The sequence below is a fragment of the Danio rerio genome, chromosome 14 (assembly GCF_049306965.1).
Source record: "Danio rerio strain Tuebingen ecotype United States chromosome 14, GRCz12tu, whole genome shotgun sequence".
Lineage (NCBI taxonomy): Eukaryota > Metazoa > Chordata > Actinopteri > Cypriniformes > Danionidae > Danio > Danio rerio.
Window position 1 is genome coordinate 49515001 of NC_133189.1, and position 19830 is coordinate 49534830.

The 19830-nt window shown below is 36.9% G+C and overlaps 1 protein-coding gene and 1 long non-coding RNA gene across 9 annotated transcripts in view; both read left to right on the forward strand.

The window, feature by feature from the left end:
• The window catches only part of LOC141377594 (uncharacterized), a 2330-nt gene extending 853 nt beyond the window's left edge, over positions 1-1477 (forward strand). Inside the window, exons 1-3 of the long non-coding RNA XR_012389976.1 lie at positions 1-794; positions 855-1252; positions 1322-1477. The exon at positions 1-794 is cut by the window's left edge and continues 853 nt beyond it. This is a non-coding gene — a long non-coding RNA (uncharacterized lncRNA). The remainder of the gene's footprint in view (positions 795-854; positions 1253-1321) is intronic.
• atp8a1 (ATPase phospholipid transporting 8A1) overlaps positions 1-19830 on the forward strand; it is a 332848-nt gene that overhangs the window by 45088 nt on the left and 267930 nt on the right. For all 8 annotated transcript variants that reach the window (XR_012389972.1, XM_073922212.1, XM_073922214.1 and 5 more), the window contains exon 2: positions 17715-17829. Coding sequence is in view for 7 of the 8 variants with exons in the window: in XM_073922212.1 (XP_073778313.1) it covers positions 17715-17829 (115 nt within the window). In the remaining variant the exon portion in view is untranslated. The remainder of the gene's footprint in view (positions 1-17714; positions 17830-19830) is intronic.

The window sequence follows — 19830 nt, forward strand, 5'->3', positions numbered from 1 at the left end:
GAGGGGAGCCGGGGAGGACTATTTATATCAACCTTCATCTATAGCCAAGAGAGGGATAGTGTGAAAGATAGTGAGGAATACGAGCAGTGAAATGGGACACTGGCATGAATTTCGAAAGTGGAATGGGGTATATGCACAGCGACTTTTCATTTTCAGTCCTCCAGCTCAAAGGTGAACAAAATTGCCACGTTTAAGATCTGATTTCTTTAATAATCTCAATCAGTGATCTTAACTGGATGATTGATATACCATTTTAAAGTGGGTCTCAGACTGGACAGAAAGCAGTGCATCCAACTCCATTTTTACCCACCATGTCTTTAAAATATGGAAATAAAATTTTTAGCCCAGTGTTTTTATTGAAGTTTCTGCGTAAGTCTGTAGCTACTGATGCCGCTTGCATTTACGTGGTCTTTCATCTCGTTTTATGATTGAACAACTAATCCAATGCATGGGTCTATTTAACTGATTGTATTTTAATTACATTACAACATCGATGCTGTAAAAGAAACCATATGAAATTGAAAATAGTCACATTAACATTTCACCGGAAGTAGGGCTGTGCAATTAATCAAAAATTCGATTTCGATTACGGCTTCTAACGATTATGAAAAACCATTAATCGAGATAAACGATTATTCTATCATATACCGCCTTTCCAGTTCCACGTGAAAGTGACTGAAAGATGTGCTGTAATGTAACTTTTGCAGCGTGGTATGCGCATCATTGATATTTTAAAAGCGCGAAAGAGCACATGCCGTTGTGTGTGTGCACGCGCTGCGCTTGGCCTCAGACAGGTATTGTGTGTGTGTTTGTGTGTGTCTGTGTGCGCGCGGTCCGCGCTTAGCCTCTGACAGCAGAGCACACGCACATCTAACGCCATCTTAATGCGAGCGCTTTAATGGTCAAGTACATGCACGGTGTTTAGTGATTATTCATATTAATCCTCATTTGTGTAATAAACAAACAAGTTGAGAATCAAAAGACACGTGAAAGAGAAACCATATCGGAGCCGCACTATTCTTAAAGTGACGGCGTGCGATTATTCCTGCTGCTGTTTTTATTAATAATCAAACAACAAAAGGACAAAATCACTGCTCTTGACTGAAGGACTTTTGTAGTTAAAGTTTTTTCTTACAGTGAAGATGCTTATAACACAGTTTTAACCGATTTAATAGCTCATTTGTAGTAACTGATTTTATCTTTGCTATGATGACAGCAAATAATTTTTTGCTAGATATTTTTCAAAATACTAGTATTCAGCTTAAAGTGACATTTAAAGGCTTTATTAGAGTAAAATAGGCAAGTCATTATGTAACAGTAGTTTCTTCTGGAGACAATCAAAAATATATATTGCTTAAGGGGGCTAATAATATTGAGCTATTAAAATAGGTTTCAAAATATTTAAACCTGTTTTTTTCTAGCTGAAATAAAACAATAAGCCTTTCACCAGAAGAAAAAATATTATAGGAAAAACTGTAAAAAATTGCTCTGTTAAACATAATTTGGGAAATATTTGTATATAAAAATAAATTCACAGAAGGGCGAATAATTTTGACTTAAACTGATAATCGTTTTGAATAATCGTGATTACAATTATGACCAAAATAATCGTGATTAGGATTTTTCCCATAATCGAGCAGCCCTAACCGGAAGTTTATCATTGGCTGAAAAACATTAGAGGTCATAGACCTGGTGCAATATGGCGCAACTTGTTGTTTTTTTTTCTGACCAGTGCAACCCTAATTTTTTACGTTTTGCACCACGTCGTTTAAATGGCAGGTCCATTCGTGCTGCTTTGTGGACTCATGGGTGTGCTAGTCTATAAAGGAGGTGTTACGAAGCATTGTTAGCGTTGCGAAACTGAAATAGACAGCGCCATTGGCCAACTAAAAGCTGGTCTAAAGTCCAGCGCAGAGCAGGGCTCGAAATTAACCTTTTTGCTTGGTAGCACCGGTGCTCCTAACTTTAAAAATTTAGGCGCATCAGCCAAAATTTAGTCGCACCCACCAATTATGAGCACCGTTACTACAAGTTTTATACAAACAGATTTATTGTATTTGAAATCAACACTAATCAAACTAACAAGCAAAAAAATAATAATATAAATATGCGTGCGTGAGGAAAATATGTCTCAACGAAATCCCGTTATCACAAGAAAATAGATTTTTATAACAGAACTAGATGGTTTCTAAAACTAAATCTGTCCGCGTTATCTTCAATCTCATCTTTAGCGCTTTAGTTTTCCGCGGTAGCAGCTCTCTGTCATCCGAAGCCAGAAGGCGCTGATTGAGTGATTGACAGCTGATATTAACCAATCATTCGCGTTCAGTGCTAGAGCAGTGGGCCAATAAGAAGAGCGCGAAGCCGGGGCAAGCATTACGGACTTGGATTTGTTTACTGCAGCAAGTTGACATGACAACTGTTTAAAACCATTCCTGAGCGCTGCGTTTCCCGTTCCAAGTGCAAACAAAGAGCTTAGAGATGAATTCTGCGTGAATGTCTCCCGAATCCGCGCATGTGGTGAACATTTTGCAGTAAAAACTGTTCGCACACAACAATTTTAAGCACTCGCAGAAATGCTCCCAAAAATATTTTATGGTCGCATAGATAAAATTTCGGGCGCATATGCGACCAAAATGGTCGCAATTTCGAGCCCTGCAGAGCATGTAAGTTATGCGCCTATGCAGGTCCAAACGCTTACACATTGCTTAATACACACAGGTATGCACAAATATCTTTACAAATAAAAAAAAATTAAAGGATTAAAATGTTACAAAATTAATTATTTTCTACATGAATATAAAAACTGCTATCTCCATGCCTTCATGTCAGGGGCCTTTTTTCGGTTTATTCATGACAATTTGCATTTGTATAATGTTGTTGTTGTTGTTGTTGTTGTTGTTGTTGTTGTTGTTGTTGTTGTTATTATTATTAGCAGTATTATTTATTATATTCATTCATTTTCTCTTCAGCTTAATCCTTTTATTTATCTGGGGTCGCCACAGTGGAATGAACCGCCAACTCATTCAGCTTATGTTTATATGTAGCGGTTGCCCTTCTAGCTGCAACCCATCATTGGGAAACAACCATACACACTCATTCACACAAACACACACACACACACACACACACACACACACACACACACACACACACACACACACACACACACACACTCACACACACACACACACTACAGACAATTTAGCTTATCCAATTCACCTATACCACGTCTTTGGACATGTTGGGGAAACCGGAGCACCCAGAGGCAACCCACTCAAACACTGGGAGAACATGCAAGCTCCACACAGAAATGCCAACTCACCCAGCTGAGGCTCGAACCAGTGACCATTTTGCTGTTTATTATATGCATATCAATATTTGCTTTTATAGAAAAAAGTTTAGATTTGTCCACTTGTTGAGTTTTGGAGATGTCTGCATTACCATATGGGGCATAAGAACAGGATGTCTGTTTGGATATAACTCATGTCCATTTATTCGTTTGCTGGAAATTGGAACTGAATTTATAAATAGTTTTGAAACGCATCTTTGCGCTTAACAAACTAAATTAAATATATAGGCTAATGAATGTCTTCAGTGGAATGCGTACAACACTGTTGCCTTATATACGAAAGTAAAGCAGTGAAGAGTAAAAGTATAGTAAAGAGGCTAAATGGAGGAGGCTCGTTCTTTATCCTCATGCTGCAGATGGTCTGTTTAATCGTTTTCTCGCTAGTAAAGCATTCAGTTTTTCCACTAGCTGTATATACCGCCATATAGCTATGCAATGTTGGTTAGCTTGGCTTTAAGCTATTCCTACTCTCTAAATTGGCTGTGGGGTTGAACGAAGGAGCCTCTCTATGCCAGGGTTATTTTTCATCCAGAGTTTCTCTTAAAGCTTCTTGTGACACTGTGTTTGCTTGTTGTGGTATCAATTACGCAGCCACCCATTCCTGTTTTAGAATGGAGCTTCCTGTCAGCCATATTTAGTCCCACCACAGGACTATGTTTTCTAGTGTCAGTGTTGTTATTGTTTTATATGGAGTTTTAAAGATATTTTGGTCACGTTACACCTTTTCTTGTAATAGGGCTGCACAATATATATTTTCAACATTGATATTTCGATATGATATTTCTGCAGTAGTCACATCGTAGCATGTGCAATTTGCAGTCGTGATTATAGTTGATTACAATAGTTTGTCATTGCTAAAAATATCCATAATGTGGTGAAAGTTTATTATTTGTATGTTTTAGACCTGTGAATATTAAGCATTTCAAGAGAGCTTTAACACAAACTTCATCTTTAGATTATAAAGTTTTTATTTATTTGTACAAAGAAGACTGTAGTCAGTGATATTTATTTAAGTAGTGTGTCTGAACACTGTACAACTTTTAAGAAAATCAGAAAAGCATTGTTTATTTAATCATTTTTGCATTTTTGCTTATATATATATATATATATATATATATATATATATATATATATATATATATATATATATATATATATATATATATATATATATATATATATATATATAATTATTAGCAATAAATTAGCAATAAATTAGCACATTAGCAATAAATTGTTATACAGTAGGGGTGTCAAAATTAATTGTTTCTTTGGTGCACCGCGATGCAGACGCGGACAATAAGGTATCGGTTCAGTAATAATCATAACCGGTTATTATGTACTGACGTCATTTATCTCCTATGCGCTCTGTCGCAAGGGTGGTGAGCGCGAGTATTTACAACACTCAGCCAACTCAGGGCAGAAATGAGCGCGGTTCAGTTGGTTTTGTTTTCGATATTCCTGACACACATTCAGTTATAGACGGCAATAACTCAAAAACCTCTCACCCTAAAAAGATCTTAAGTGTGTTTCCTACAAAAAGACAAAGCTTATTATGTTATGTTACACAGCTGTCTTTCTTTTTTTTCGCTCGACATTACGAGAACTGCTCCGTTTGAGCCCTCGCAATACGTGTTTAGCCGGGAGAGCTCGCGCTGAGAGGAGCTCTCAGTAAGGGACCGTCGGAAAAGTGCTTCTTTTTTTTTTCCATTTTTCTGCTCCGCTCAATGCGAGCTCTCCCTGTTGCGAGGGCTTAAGTGTGCGCGTGTGTGTGTGTTTGTTTCTTTGGTGCTGTCTATGTTTGTGTATGTGTTTGAATGAGAGACAGTGTGGCGCTGTGTGTCTGTGTGTTTATACAGACAGCTTGTTATAGCCTCCCCCCTAAAATATAACACTGTATATGGAAAGCATCGTCAATGCACCGTGATGCACCGAGATATCGAATTGAATCGAATCGAAGGCATAATAATCGTAACCGAACCGTAAGATATATTATTATCTATAATATACAGAATAATCCTAATAACTCCTATTATGAAATATTAAAAAAAGCATCTGGCGAAATGGTATTTATTGCAAAATAAATTGCAGAAAAACAAATTGTTGCAATATAAATTTTTTTCCAATGTCGTGCAATCCTAATTAGTAATTGCTTCAGAAGATTCTAGAGAATGCAGTCTAATAAACATTAGTTCCCAAGCTAAACAAATGCAAAGGTTGATAATTGCAGGTTTCCCAGTTTATAATGTAGGATGGCCACAAATGAATGTTAATGTTAAGACTAAGGCTATGAAGCATCTTTTTTGAACCACTTGTGGAAAATCACTTAAACATGAACACAAACACCTCCACACAAACAGTTTTTAACTAGTATATTTTGTTAGAAAACTTGTCAACATGTTCAATTGTCATAGTGCCAACAGCTGGACGGTCAGTGCCAGGTCTTGCACTTTTGTCGGTGGCGGTGTTATTGCATTGAAAAAATTTTGACACATCTCTAAAACTCAATCTGTAAAAGTCTCTTGTAGAAATGCACACAGCTTTAACGTTTTAATTACCAACAACAACACTGGCCAGTGCATCCAAGCCTAATGCTCAACAAGGCTTTAAATGCTCTGTGTCAGAAGTTCTTAAGAGCCAAAGATTGACCGAGTTGTGCTGGTCCTTGTGGGTATCAACGTAAGCAGATGCGTTTCCTTTTAATCTCTTTTCCACTGTGTTGTCCCTCAATTCTTGGAGCGCACAAACTTGGAGGCAAAAAGCCTTTGAAAGCTTCTTATCAAATTTCCGTTTTCAGATTTGGCAATCAAGATGCAGGACAGTCGTTTCCTAACTGCGCTGTACCACTGTGGTAACTGGAACTTTTGTTTGAGTAATATGAGCATTTCAAATTCCACATGGTGTGTTTATGCCTTTCAGAGCACGTTGGCAGCAATATTTAGGAATTATTTAAATAAATAAACAAAACATGAAAATTATTTACATTATAGCAATAGCATTAATTAAATTTTTGTGCTTTTTTTGGTTTTTGAAATGCTTTTAAATTGAGTACTGATTTGCGTCTTTCTTAAATGTTGCAACAGGAATCTCTGGTATGTGTACAATTTTTTTTTCCCCACCATTGTGATGGTTTGTCATGTAGTTGTGAACTAGTTGTGCTGTTTCCTTTTTATTTGCAAAGATTTTTTATTTTTTAATATCATTTCAGGGTTTTCACCATCAATGGACAGGACAGTGGAGATTACAGACAGGAAAGTGAGAGAGGAGCAAAGAGAAGGGAAGACCCTAACCCTAACGACTTTGTATCGAATTCCAGTACCGTGACAACCCTAATATATAATATCATTAACTTTTTTTGTTAACTCTACTTCTGATATAGAATCGATATATGTTTTACAGCCCTTGACCATTGAAATGAGGCTCTTATGAGAAATTACCTCTGATTTATATTTAACATTCAAAATGAAAGTACACCTTTTTTGCTTACGTCTCATTTCTCATAGTCATAAATTAAAATAACAACATGAAAGCTGAGACGAATCTCGGAAAAATAAACCAAACTCTGACCAATTGTGAGGAGAGTTTACTTGCACTTGACTTGTTTTAGCTATTTTGATTCGTGTAGAAACTTTGCCGTGTAAAAGTGAACCGCACCAAGAACAAAAAGCAACATTGTAATAATTTTAAATGTTTCGGAAGAAAGCAATCGATCTATAGGTGTGAAAGCACCCAAAGATTTTGGATACAAATACAAAAAAAAAAAACATCCAATGAAAATTTCTGAATTCTTCGTGCAAAAACCTTCAGACTCGGATCTCCCTCCTCACTTTCTTTTTCACTCTGAAACCTCAACATTCAAATGTGAGAGAGCTTTGAGATCAGAGCCTCTGGTCACCCGCCAGCTTTCTGACTCATCGCCCCACGTGTGTCCGTGCCATCCGGAATTCCTCTTCTCACGTTTTCCGCTCTGCCGATGTATGTCATGTATCTCCTCCACTCTCCATCCTTTCCGCCTCACTGACTGCTCTGCTACGCCCACAGAGAGCAGGGAATCCCTCCAGTTTCAGCCGGACTCTCTCTGCCCTAAAGAGCAAACAGTCTTTTTTTTTTTTCAACTCGTGTTTATAATCCCTTAAGTACTTGCGCTTAATTGAAAACCTTGGCCTTGATCACTACAGCCTTCCCCTTCAGCTGCTGCCCTCAGCACATGTCATTACACATATTGTGAATCATAGCTCTTAGATTAATGATTCATGTCTGTGTTTTTCTCTCTCGCTCGCTCTACTATGTGTTATTTTTATGCAGCGTTGAGGCTGGATGGGTGACAGAATGTGATCATAAACGTATCTGTTTACTCGCATTGCAAAACAAGGGATGCGCAGCATGTGGATGAGTGTTTTGGTGCTGTTTGAACCTTGCGTGTCTCTAACAGGGGGTAATGCGCTGTAATTTTCGAATGAGTCTGGCAGTCTTGTGTTTTTTTGGCTTCTGCTGCCCCTGTTGTCATGTCTGCTGATCTGATCAATCGCTGCTGTTTTTAGTTCAGAGCTTGGGCAAAGTGACCCAAATTTACAGCTCGATATGAGCGATGTGCTATTAGGGTTGGAGAAGCTGTAGCTTTCTAATATAAGCGGAGTAATAAAAAAGAGAGAGTAAAGGGAAAAAGGGAAAAAAATAAATGGATAATTTCAAATGCTGCACACTAGGGCTGGGAGATATGGGCAAAATATCATATCCCGGTATTTATTGGAGGAATGAGGGTATACAATATCTATCCGGTGTTTTCCATATATAGTTAAAAATATAAAAAATATTGTCCTTATTCTAAAATGCAGAAGTTCACTCAATTTTGCAATTTGTTTTAGAACTTCCGATTCAGTTACCTATATTGGAGAAAGGACTAGGAATATATACGCGGAAAAACGGTCAAACTGCTTGCTCTACAGACAAGTGTGTTCTAGAATAAACATAAAATGCAAAATAAGAAAATTAAAAAATATCAATTTGCAACATCAATGAACATAACAAGCTGCTTTCAATGTCTAAAAATCAATGGATGTGAATGAGACCGGAAGTCTCAATGAGCCAAAATGATTCCAATGGCTGCGTTCGCTTGTGCGTGAAGATCAAGGTCAATAGTTGCATGTAATTCTTGTATGTAGTAATAGTAGTCGTCAACAAAACCAGTAGTCGCCAACGTAGTAGTAGTCATCGTAGTAGTTGTAGCTGTAGTTGTTGACGTAGTGGTCGATTTCGTTGATGTAGTCGTCGCCATGTTAGTTTAAATAGTTGCTGTCTTTGACATGGTAGTCATTACTTTTAGTAGTAGTAGTAGTAGTTGTCATAGTCAAAGTAGTTGTAGTCATCGCTAGAGTAGTTTTAATAGTTGTTGTCATCAACACAGTAGTAGTAATAGTTGTTGTCATAGTCATACTAGTTTTAGTCATCGCCAGTGTAGTTTTAATAGTTGTTGTCGTCGACATGGCACTCGTTACTGTAGTAGTTGTTGTCGTAATCAAAGTAGTTGCACTCATCGCCAGTGTTTTAATAGTTGTAGTTGTCAACGACGTACTGGTCGTTGCTGTAGTATTTGTAGTCATAGTAGTTGTAGTCGTCGCAATAGTTTTAATAGTTGTCGACGTAGTAGTCGTTGCTGTAGTAGCAGTTGTCATAGCCATGGTAGTTGCATTTGTCGCTATAGTAGTTTTAATAGTTGTCATCGACGTAGTAGTTGTTGCTTTAGTAGTAGTAGTTGTCGTAGTTGTAGTCGTCGATCGAGTAGTTTTAATAGTTGACATTGTCAACGACATAGTAGTTGTTGCTGTAGTAGTAATTGTAGTCATAGTAGTTGTAGTCATTGCCGTAGTTTTAATAGTTGTCGAAGTAGTAGTAGTAGTTGTCATAGCCATGGTAGTTGTAGTTGTCGCTATTGTAGTTTTAATATTTGTTGACGTAGTAGTCGCTGCTGTGGTAGTAGTTGTCATAGCCTTGGTAGTTGTAGTCGTCGCCATAGTAGTTTTAATAGTTGCCATCATCAACGTAGTAGTTGCTGTAGTAGTAGTAGTTGTCATAGTCATAGTAATTGCAGTCATTGCTGCCATCGCTGCCCTTGTCAGCGTAACATTGAGGAAAAGTTTTTCAGTCCACAAGAAATTGCTAAAATATAAGAGGATTTATAAGAGTTTAATAAATGCATTTGATTGATTGCCACTATTTTTGATAAAACGCAGTCATGCCTTTTTAACACATTTGAGTAATCCTTTTGTACCTGCAAGTAAAATCAACGGCAAAGAAAAAAATTGCCACCATAAAAAATTTGTGGATTTGTTCCTGTAAAGCTTGTTTGTTCTTGTTGTGTCTTTTTTGTGTCTCTGTTTCCTCCTTTAAGGTGTAATCATTTACATTGACTACAGAGGGTTGCAGAAAGTCATCATGCCAGAGAATTTTTGATTAAAGAAAATACTTGACATGCACACGCATCAACCATATGAAACTGCAGAATTAATGACTAATTAATGAATTAATGCTATTAAATGTGGCTTTTTTTATTTAATATTAAAGGTTTACGAATCCCTTCTTCTCTCTTTCAGACATGCACTCGCACCAAATTCACACCACTGGTTTTGCAGATGTTGCTTTGACAGCACACTCAAACATACAGAGAGATTGTTGTCTAAAGGGAGTGAAGGTTAACTCCCTCAATTCATTAAATTTCTCTCAGCAGATGCACATGTGATCAGATTGTCAGTCACACCTCCAGCTGCTGAGAAACAAACAGTGCATTCATATCGTGTTGTGCATCCACGGGCCTGTAAACTGCATTGTAGGCTGATCAGAGTTTATAAACCTCAGCGAGTCTTATTTGATTTTAATTGGAGTCAAGAGGTCAGAAGTGAAGGGCGGTGCTGCTGAAAACACATCTTTTCTTGTTATGAGCTCCGTTTAATCTCCCGTTGCTCTCATTCTCAAATTGCTTCCCGCTGTTGTTTTAATAATAGTGATCCTGAGATGAGCCTGGCCAATTTTCTGTGTGCCATCTGCATTATTTATCAGCACAACTATTAATTATTTATCGAGTGCTGTCATGAATGGGGCTGTTGTGTTTACACGTGGAAAGTCATTTCACTGAGAAGGGCATTGTGAGGTCTTGTGTACGTCTTTGTTTAAATTTGATTCAATACCAATTACTGTATATACATTTCAATTACAGTTTGTTATGTTAAGGAAAACATTTTAAAGTAAACCATGAAGAAAACCATGTCATTTGTTTTATTAATATTAAAAATAATTTTATATTTTTCATTTTTACATTTACAGCTCTGTGTGCTGAAATATTATTGGCTAAACTGGCAGTGAGCGGTTTAAAAGAACCAAAACAAAGACAGTTTTCCAGCATGTCGAAGCAGAATATCTGTCTTCAGCATTGTTTTTAATAGGGAGTTTTAGCTGATATCAATAACCGATAACTCTTCAGACTTGGAGGCCGATAGCCGATATACAGTTGAAGTCAGAATTATTAGCCCCCCTGAATTATTTGCGCCCTGTTAATTTTTTTTCCCCAATTTCGGTTTAATGGAGGGAAATTTGTTTTAGCACATTTCTAAGCATGATAGTTTTAAAAACTTATTTCTAATAACTGTTTTATTTTATCTTTGCCATGATGACAGTAAATAATATTTTACTTGATATTATTCAAGACACTTCTATGTACCTTAAAGTGACATTTAAAGGCTTAACTAGGTTAATTAGGTGAACTACGCAGGTTAGGGTAATTAGGCAAGTTATTGTAAAACAATGGTTTGTTATGTAGACTATCGAAAAAACAAATCGTTTTTTAAAAAATTAATAACTGTTTTTATTCTACCCAAAGTAAAACAAAAGACTTTCTCCAGAAGAAAAAATATTATCAGACATACTGTGAAAATGTCCTTGCTCTGCCAAACATCACTTGGGAAATATTTAAAAAAAGAAGAAAAAAAATCAAAAGGGGGCTAATAATTCTGACTTCAACTGTATATATAGGCCGATAATTATAAATATTTCAAAATGTTATATTTTTATGCAGCAAACTTCATAAAAGATTGAACTGCTCTGATGAACTAAATAGTCTATGCTCAAAGCAGAAAAGCTATAATTTCAAAATTGCAAGGTGATTATATAGACCTATATTCAGGATTTCACATAAATCAGCATGCAAACAATTTATTATTTTCTTTTGTTCATGGCAAATTAACATGTAACTTGATTGCTGTATAAAGATAATAGGTTAAATAACAAAATGGGATTTAATCAACAAGCAAGTGAAATATATATTTAAATAAAACTAAAATGAAAGAGCTAAAGACTTAAACCAGCTTACATGTTCTTGAATAAAATGTGTTACAGTAATGGACATATGCACAAACATGTCATGTCCGAAAAAACCTTTTGAGGTGCTTTAAAAATCACCTTTAGAGGGGCTTTGACAGCTTTGTGCCACTGTACAAGCGAACAGCTAAATACAGATTGTGTTACTTTTAGAAAATTATGCATAAATTCATCCTACAGTATTTGGCGTTTTAAATTCTTTTGAACACATGTAGCTGCTGCTTGTCAATCAGACAACTCTTCTGTGTTCGTTCTTGCTGTCAATTGCGGGAAAAATGGTCGATGAAAAGTTTATAAAAAACTGCTGTGAGTTTCACTCAACTGCAGGCGCAGATTTGCCCTTGGAGTCAGATTTTCTGAGCATTGAACACAGATGACTTTGACAAACACAGAGCTGAATATAAAGACACAATAGCCCCTTTCACACAGTGATACCGGTAAATATCTGGAAAATTTACGGAACGACTTTACCGGTATATTCAAAAAAGCGCTGTTCACACAGGCGAGGACGTTACGGAAATTTTCCGGAAAAGAGCATTCACACATCCATTCCAAAATACCGGTAAATTCTGACATCATTAACCACAAATGAGCTTTAAACGGCTGCGCTTGTATTTGTAAACATTTGACTAAATTACAAACTCTGTGGATGATCAATATTGTAAACAACTTTCGCAGGATCACTTTCGCATGTCGAGATGTTCATAATATGTGCGTGTGCCGGCGCTCACAGGCTGTTTCACAGGCACACGCAAAGCTTGAAGGTAAACAAACAACGGCTTATCATAAGCATCTCATCGATGATTATTTAAACAGTTTGCATTAAGAAGAACATATAAACGTGATCTGACTAACTTCTAGCAGCTAAATGTGTCTGGAAAAATATTCAAAGGCTTTTATTCTCACAAACTGCGCGGACGTAAATGCGTCTGACTGTTGTGATTGGCTAAAGCAGACGTCTCACGTCAGCACATTCTAGACGTGCACGCGCTTATTATGGGAATCTTCCTTCTGCATTCACACAGCGCAGCATTCCGGCAAATTGCCGGTAATGTTACAACTTCTCTTTCCGGAAAATAGCCAGAACGAATTTACCGGTATTTTCAAAAAGGACCTGTTCACACATACAACCTTTCCGTAAAATTGCCGGCAATTTTCCGGAAAGGTCTGTATGTGTAAAAGGGGCTAATGTGTGGCAAGGTGAGAGCCCCTATGCTGGATTCAGTGACTGGCGCACCTCTCCCTCGTGCTGCTGTGAAGGCTGTCAGATCAGTGTGTGTGCGCGTTGACAGCCATCACATGTGCTTGTTATAATCAATATAAATATTTCGATCAACTGAATACAATCTTACATCAACAACACATGGCAAGCAACGTGTTGATATTAACAAATAATCATATTAGATTACAAACACCCCAACAAGTTGTTTAGCATGTGTGCATCGCTGCTTTTATGTTTACACATGTAATATTTTTTTCCTGAGGCGATTTAAAGCAAGATATTCAATGGCACTCAATCAAAAATTTCTACAATGATAAGGAACATGGTTACTTACTGAGTTATTAACGCACAGCAACACCACATGAAGAAAGGACAGACTTTGAAGGAATAAACAATGTGAGGAGAGATCCATTATTGTGCACTGGACAAGTCTGAACAAGTTCCACCCACGCATGCGCGAGGCAGGCAGTTCTGTACAATTACGTAATTTATCCGCTTTAAGATATAGGCGTAATTTAGACATAAAAATAGCATTTATTGGCCGATAACGATATGCCCGCCGATATATCATGCATCCCTAGTTTTTCAGATAAACAAGAATGTTCACTTAGCATGTTTCTTAAATATCTGCAAATCTATTATGGTATTTTGTGCTTTAGAAGAGTCAAAAACCTACAAATAGCACTTTTAAGGTACCACTGTGCCCCATGAAAGCAATACAGACTGTTAAACATACATGTAAGTACTTGTTACACAGAACAACCTCAAACGAACTGCAAATTTGGGACACAAATATCCTGGGGTTATTTCATTACTGAAGAAAAACTCTTTACTTTTTGTAGTTATATGAAAACCAAAATGAGACATCTCCTCTTTAACCCATATCATTATAATCTCCATCAGCTCCTTTGTTAAAGTATAGTCAAGTAAACCCAGCCATAGTCATACATGCAGTGACACTTGCGGGCCTCACTTCCTCAGTCTCTCCAGCTTTATATGTTAAACCTAACTAGTGTGTCTACATCTTACTTCCTCTTTCACATTTTTTTTATCCCTCTCTTACACACTAAAGCAAACACATCTTATTTAATCTTTTAACTTTGAACTCTTTGTCTAGTTCGCCACAGAAATGTCCAGTATGCGAGGCGCTTAGTTGTGCAGCTTCAGCTTTGTTGTCAAATATAGTAAACCAGCTCTGCGACTGCTTTTAAAGAGGTGTTGTTAACCTTCTTAAACCATAAGTCAGTTAAGGGCAATTGCATCTGCTGTCAGTCATGTTGTTTAGACCTTCACACACCCTCCATTGATGAGGATTATAGTAATGATGATTTTACACAATGTACTCTCACCTTGTTCAGATTGTTCAGATAAAACGAACAAGTAAAAGTGTGTTTCAGTCTTTAGTGTTTTGTGTTTTTGGATATCTGGGTTATTTTATTCCCCCTTATGTACAGACTATAGTTTAGGTGAAATGTTGCTGACAAAAGTCGGTGATGGAGTATATAAACCTTTATGGCTCAGGGTAGGGGTTAAAGTAGGGTTCAATTTTCAGTTAAAAACAACTTTTGAGGAACTTGCATTTCTCATGTGGTCTCTGACTTTGAATGTAGTGTGACAGTCATAAGATCTATGGTTTCAGTGTGTTCCTGTTATGCTATGTGAAACTATTTGGATTCTTTATTATTATAAATCAAAATTGTTGGGTATTCTTAGGTCTGTCAAGATGAAGAATTTTTGTTGTGCGGTATATTTTCACAGAATTTGTTTTGATAAGTAATATTATTGTCATTTTGAGATTATTTTATGCCACTGATTATACAGGGTGGGCCATTTATATGGATACACCTTAATAAAATAGGAATGGTTGGTGATATTAACGTCCTGTTTGTGGCACATTATTATATGTGAGGGGGCTTGTAAATAACTCATGAAAGAATAAAGTTACGTTGAAACCACACACACACCATTGTTTTTCTTGTGAAATTCCCAATAAGTTTATTAAGGTGTATCTATGTAAATGGCCCACCCTGTATAACAGCATGATAATGCAAATAGCCATAAATGCTTTAAAATACTTCTCATTCTTAAGGTTATTTCGATATTGTAATGTGATGTTAAAAAATTTTAAATGTTCTATTACAATGGTTCTTAAACCTTTTTCACCAAGTACCACCTTAGAAAAAATTAGTCTCTCCAAGTACCACCATAATGACCAGTAATGAAATAAAGCAGTGAATCTGGCCAAATTAAGCAGCTACAGCACTGCACAGTTCAAAAACAAGTCATATTCATATTTATACAATTTTTGATAGATTTTGAAATATATGTTGCCTGTACATATCACGTATTTGTAAAACTTTTTGAAATCTAAACAATAACTTGTATGTAGATTGCTAGGGAACCCGTTTTTCTCAGAGGATGTCAAGCTGACAGAACATTGCTGCACTCTGATACGAGTTTTATTTATGGAGAAAATTAAGAAGCACTGCAGTGTTTGGGTGTTCTGTGTTTAAGATAATTAGTCTAACGAAGTTATATTCTAAATAAAATATGAAGCTGATCAGTTGATTCTTGTCACATGACATGTAATACAGGGCTCATGACATTTGTCATTAAAAATAACCCCATAGGTAGTTGAAAGATCTGTGTAAAAGGCCTGCCGCCACAGCTGGAAAAATCCTAGAGGAAACACTGACCCCAGTGACAGATTTTGTACCTTTATTTCTGAGAGTGTGTTATTTAGCATTTCATAAGGTTACATCTTCTCTGATATTTGCTTTTTTTTCTGTTGATTTTTAGACAGACCAAACATTGGTATGTGTAAGTACTTGAGCGCAGTATCTGTATTAGTACATCATTAATATCCAGACACATTCTTTCTTGATTTGGATCAGTCTGATTTCAATTTTAGGAAGTTTTTTTAGGTTTAAAAGTTGTATGGATTCCATTAAATGTTTTTGCCATGCTGTATATTAGCCATAAACTATATTTTCTTAAGCTAGTTAAAGTCTGGCCTGTTATAGACCGAGTCATTATTATCTGTGTTCCGTATGTCTGTGTGTGTGTGTGTGTATGTGTGTGTGTGTCTGTGTGTCTATGTGTCTGGATGCCTGCAGGCGAATCGGTTTGAGCTGCTCTTCTTTCACTCATCTGTTCCCTTGGGCTGGTTGTGCCCATATCGTCACACATTTCTTTCTCCACTGGCTGTCACCAGTTCTAGTAATGACTTAATCTACCTGGAGATCTGAACCTAGTACTACTAGAGGGCATGATTTAGATGGTATATGCTTTGATTGGTTCCTCAAGTGTCTGTCTACTGAGGGAAAAACAAAAGCTTTCATTAGAGGTTACAGGTCAAGTGTTTAGCTGCTCAGAGGCTGACACTTGTTAAAGAGTTAATCTTTAAAGGGACAGTTCACTTAAGGGAGTGTAAATAGTGAGCGAACCTTCTTTTTTTGGGTGGTTTAAAAGCTTTTTTGAGTTTCTTTTTTTACTGAATAACATTCATTTATTCATTTTCTTTCAGCTTATTCTCTATTTCAGAGGTCGCCACAGTTGGGTGAACCACTAACTATTCCAGCATATGTTTTTTTGTAGTGGATGCTCTTCCAGCAACAACACAGTATTGGGAAACACTTTACTATAGAGTGGTTGTTTAAATTACTATAGATTTTCCATGCTGATAACATCTCTTTTAGAAATATACACGAGAAAACATAAAAGCGTGGATGTATAGTCTACATTATTAATATTATTATTATTATTTTTATTATTATTATTATTATCATTATTATAAATTTTTTAGTGGATGTTAAAAGTGCTTCTCAGTAAGAATCATCTAGTTTTGCTCACAAGTTTTGCATTTCTTCTTTGTTCGGTCTATGAACTTACCATCAAACATTCAACACTGCTGCACATCCCGACGTTAACATTGCGGTTGTTTATTCCGCCAAAATGCCAGTAAAGACTTGGATTATTGCAAAACAATTCAGAGATTCCATTGCAGCGATTAGATGGTTGGGTACGTTATTTGTGTTCTTTTGGATTTTGCGCAAATGTGTTGGTGTTTGTATTGGTTTTTTACACATTAATATATTTATACACATAGCTAGACTTGTATATAATCTTTATTAGTGCTGTCAAACTAATTATTTTTGGATTCAAAAAAGTTTGTACACATGAATATATTGAATGCATGTTGATTACGTGCCGCCTTTTCTTTTGGTTTTCAAAAGTTTTTGCTCGAAGTGATGAGAGTTTAAGAAACTGGCTGAAAGTCAATAAAAGCTGTTTGGCGTTTATCATTTTGGCTGATTTAAACTATTATAAACAACATAAAACAGAAACATTTTGATGTTCTGATACTGATTTCTATGTAGAAGAAGCACTTCCTGCCCTCCTTCGAGTCTTGCGTATCATCAATGACATCATGTAAAAAACAACTTTTAGGATGGCAGTTAATTGTTACAGGTTTTTAGTTTTATTATTATTATTTATATATATATATATATATATATATATATATATATATATATATATATATATATATATATATATATATATATAAATGTCTTCCGTTTTTAATGCTCAGGATAAGAAACTCAAACATGTTTGTGACTAGTGTATGGGGAGTAAATGATGGCAGACATTTCTCTCTTTTCCATTGAGGAGATCTGTTAGCCTTTGCTTTTGTCAAATAAAGGCTGTTGTTTCATAAAAGCTTTTCGCATTGTTTATTTTGCGTTTGACCATTTGTCTCTCTTTCGCCCTCAGGTTATGAGAAAACAGAAGACACGTCTGAGAAAACATCTCTAGCAGACCAGGAAGATTCCAGACTAATATTCATCAGTCAGCCCCAGTTTACCAAATTCTGCAGTAATCGTGTCAGGTAAGGCCACACTCATCCCTGTGCTTCCATCTGCATTGTGTGAGATAGTGGTATATTGAAACAAGGATTGATCAGATGTTTGTATTATAGAGACATTATTGTACTCGGAATGAGTGAATGAAGCAAGTGAACCATTGATTTGCAATTTTAGAGTAAAGATTAGAGTAATAAACTGTGTAACATTATACAATAATATCAAGTCTAGTTTTCTTGTTTGTCATCGTCTTCTTTGGTAAACAAACTGTTTGGCAAGTTCCTTTGAGACGTGTTTATTCCCCGAGCTGCTGCTTTGAATGTGTTTTACAGCATATGTCAAGTCGGACATCAGCCAAGAAGAATGTGCATTCATCAGCCACTGAATGTTTATGATTTTGAGTTTATTAAAAATAAATTTTGGCCACAAAACACATCTATCCACTTTGTAAGATGTGTTAGCCCCATGCTGGTGTATGGATCATTTTTACAATGTAGACCAGGGGTCGCAAACTCAATTTACCTGGGGGCCGCAGGAGGCAAAGTCTGGGTGAGGCTGGGCCGCATAAGGGATTTCACAAAAAAAAAGTCCTCAAATGTCATTATTAACAGTTTTAATTATTTCTTCTGAACATGAAGTGTCCTGAACATTAATAGAACATTGAGTGAAGATTATGAACAGTTCTTCTGAACATGGCATCTTTTGCCTACTCCTTGCTGCCAGAGACTTGACAGCGCTTCTTCTCACAAATCTGAACCACATTTGGCTTTAGAGCGGAAGCAGTTGAGACCCTCAGTATGGCTTGGGGGAACTCACTCAAAACTTCCATTCCCTCACCTAAACAAAAGGCGTATATATGTATAAATAAAACACCCCCACCCCACTCCAGTCACATCAGTCTGTATCTACCTATAATATATATAAGATGCAGGCTGTAGCTAGGTAGGTGGCAGGCTGCAGATAAGTAGCTAAATGGCAGGCAGGGGCGGGAACAGATTACCTTGGTTCTGGCCGGCGCGAGTTCCCTCCTACTTTCCGCCCGTCACAGCGTCTAACAAAGGGGTGGGGTGCGTGGTGACGTCACCGGCATCCCCGCCCCTTTGTTTACACGGCGGGCGGGAAATGCCAGTGACCGATGTGTACGGATAGAATCAGCGGAGCGGGGAGCGCTTCTCTCTCCCCGCTCCGCTGATTCTGTCAGTGTACAGCGGTCGGTGCGGGCCACAAAATATTGCACTGAGGGCCGCAAATGGCCCGCGGGCCGCGAGTTTGAGACCCCTGATGTAAACAATGGAAACTGATAGACATCATTCAGAAGCAGTAATAGCTCTTGGAGAACTTTTTGAACCACAGTGTTGACATCGAACTCAGAGGTTTTCAGAACAAAGGTTATATTTAATGTCACAGGAACAAAAAACAAAGTGAACAGACTGTACTGCCTTGGATGGATGGAATAATTTTAAAGATGGAGCTGGAAGGAACCGTACAAATAAAGTATCACATTAAAGCCAGTGAGGTGGTTTTTGACAGAAGACGAAGTGTTGCTGCGTCCCAGACGCCACAACGGCTCATAGCGGCCAAGTTTCATAATGGACTCAGTGATGTATGGTAGTAGAAAAGACTATGTGCTGTAATTAACAATTATACAGAAAAAATGTTCATCAAAAAAAGAGAACTGGCCCATTTATTCACCCAACAGATCAGATAGAGCCAGGGAAATTGATTTGGAGTAAATCATTTAGTAAGATTTGTGAACTGAATCCAATGTGATTGGTTCATAAACTTTCACACACGTCGATGCTTGGTGTGTTTTATTTCTCTAGAGCAGTCTTCCAGATGAGTCTCTCTCAGACGTAATTTATTGAAACCCAAAATTGCCTGCAGTATTTGACAGTTCCATCTATTTGGACAGTATTGTAATATTGATGGTCACTGGTGTATCATAATTACTTAATAATGTGGTATTCTGCGGCTACAGTGGGTGACACTTCAAAAATACCAGTAAAGGATTGAGGATTAGTTCACTA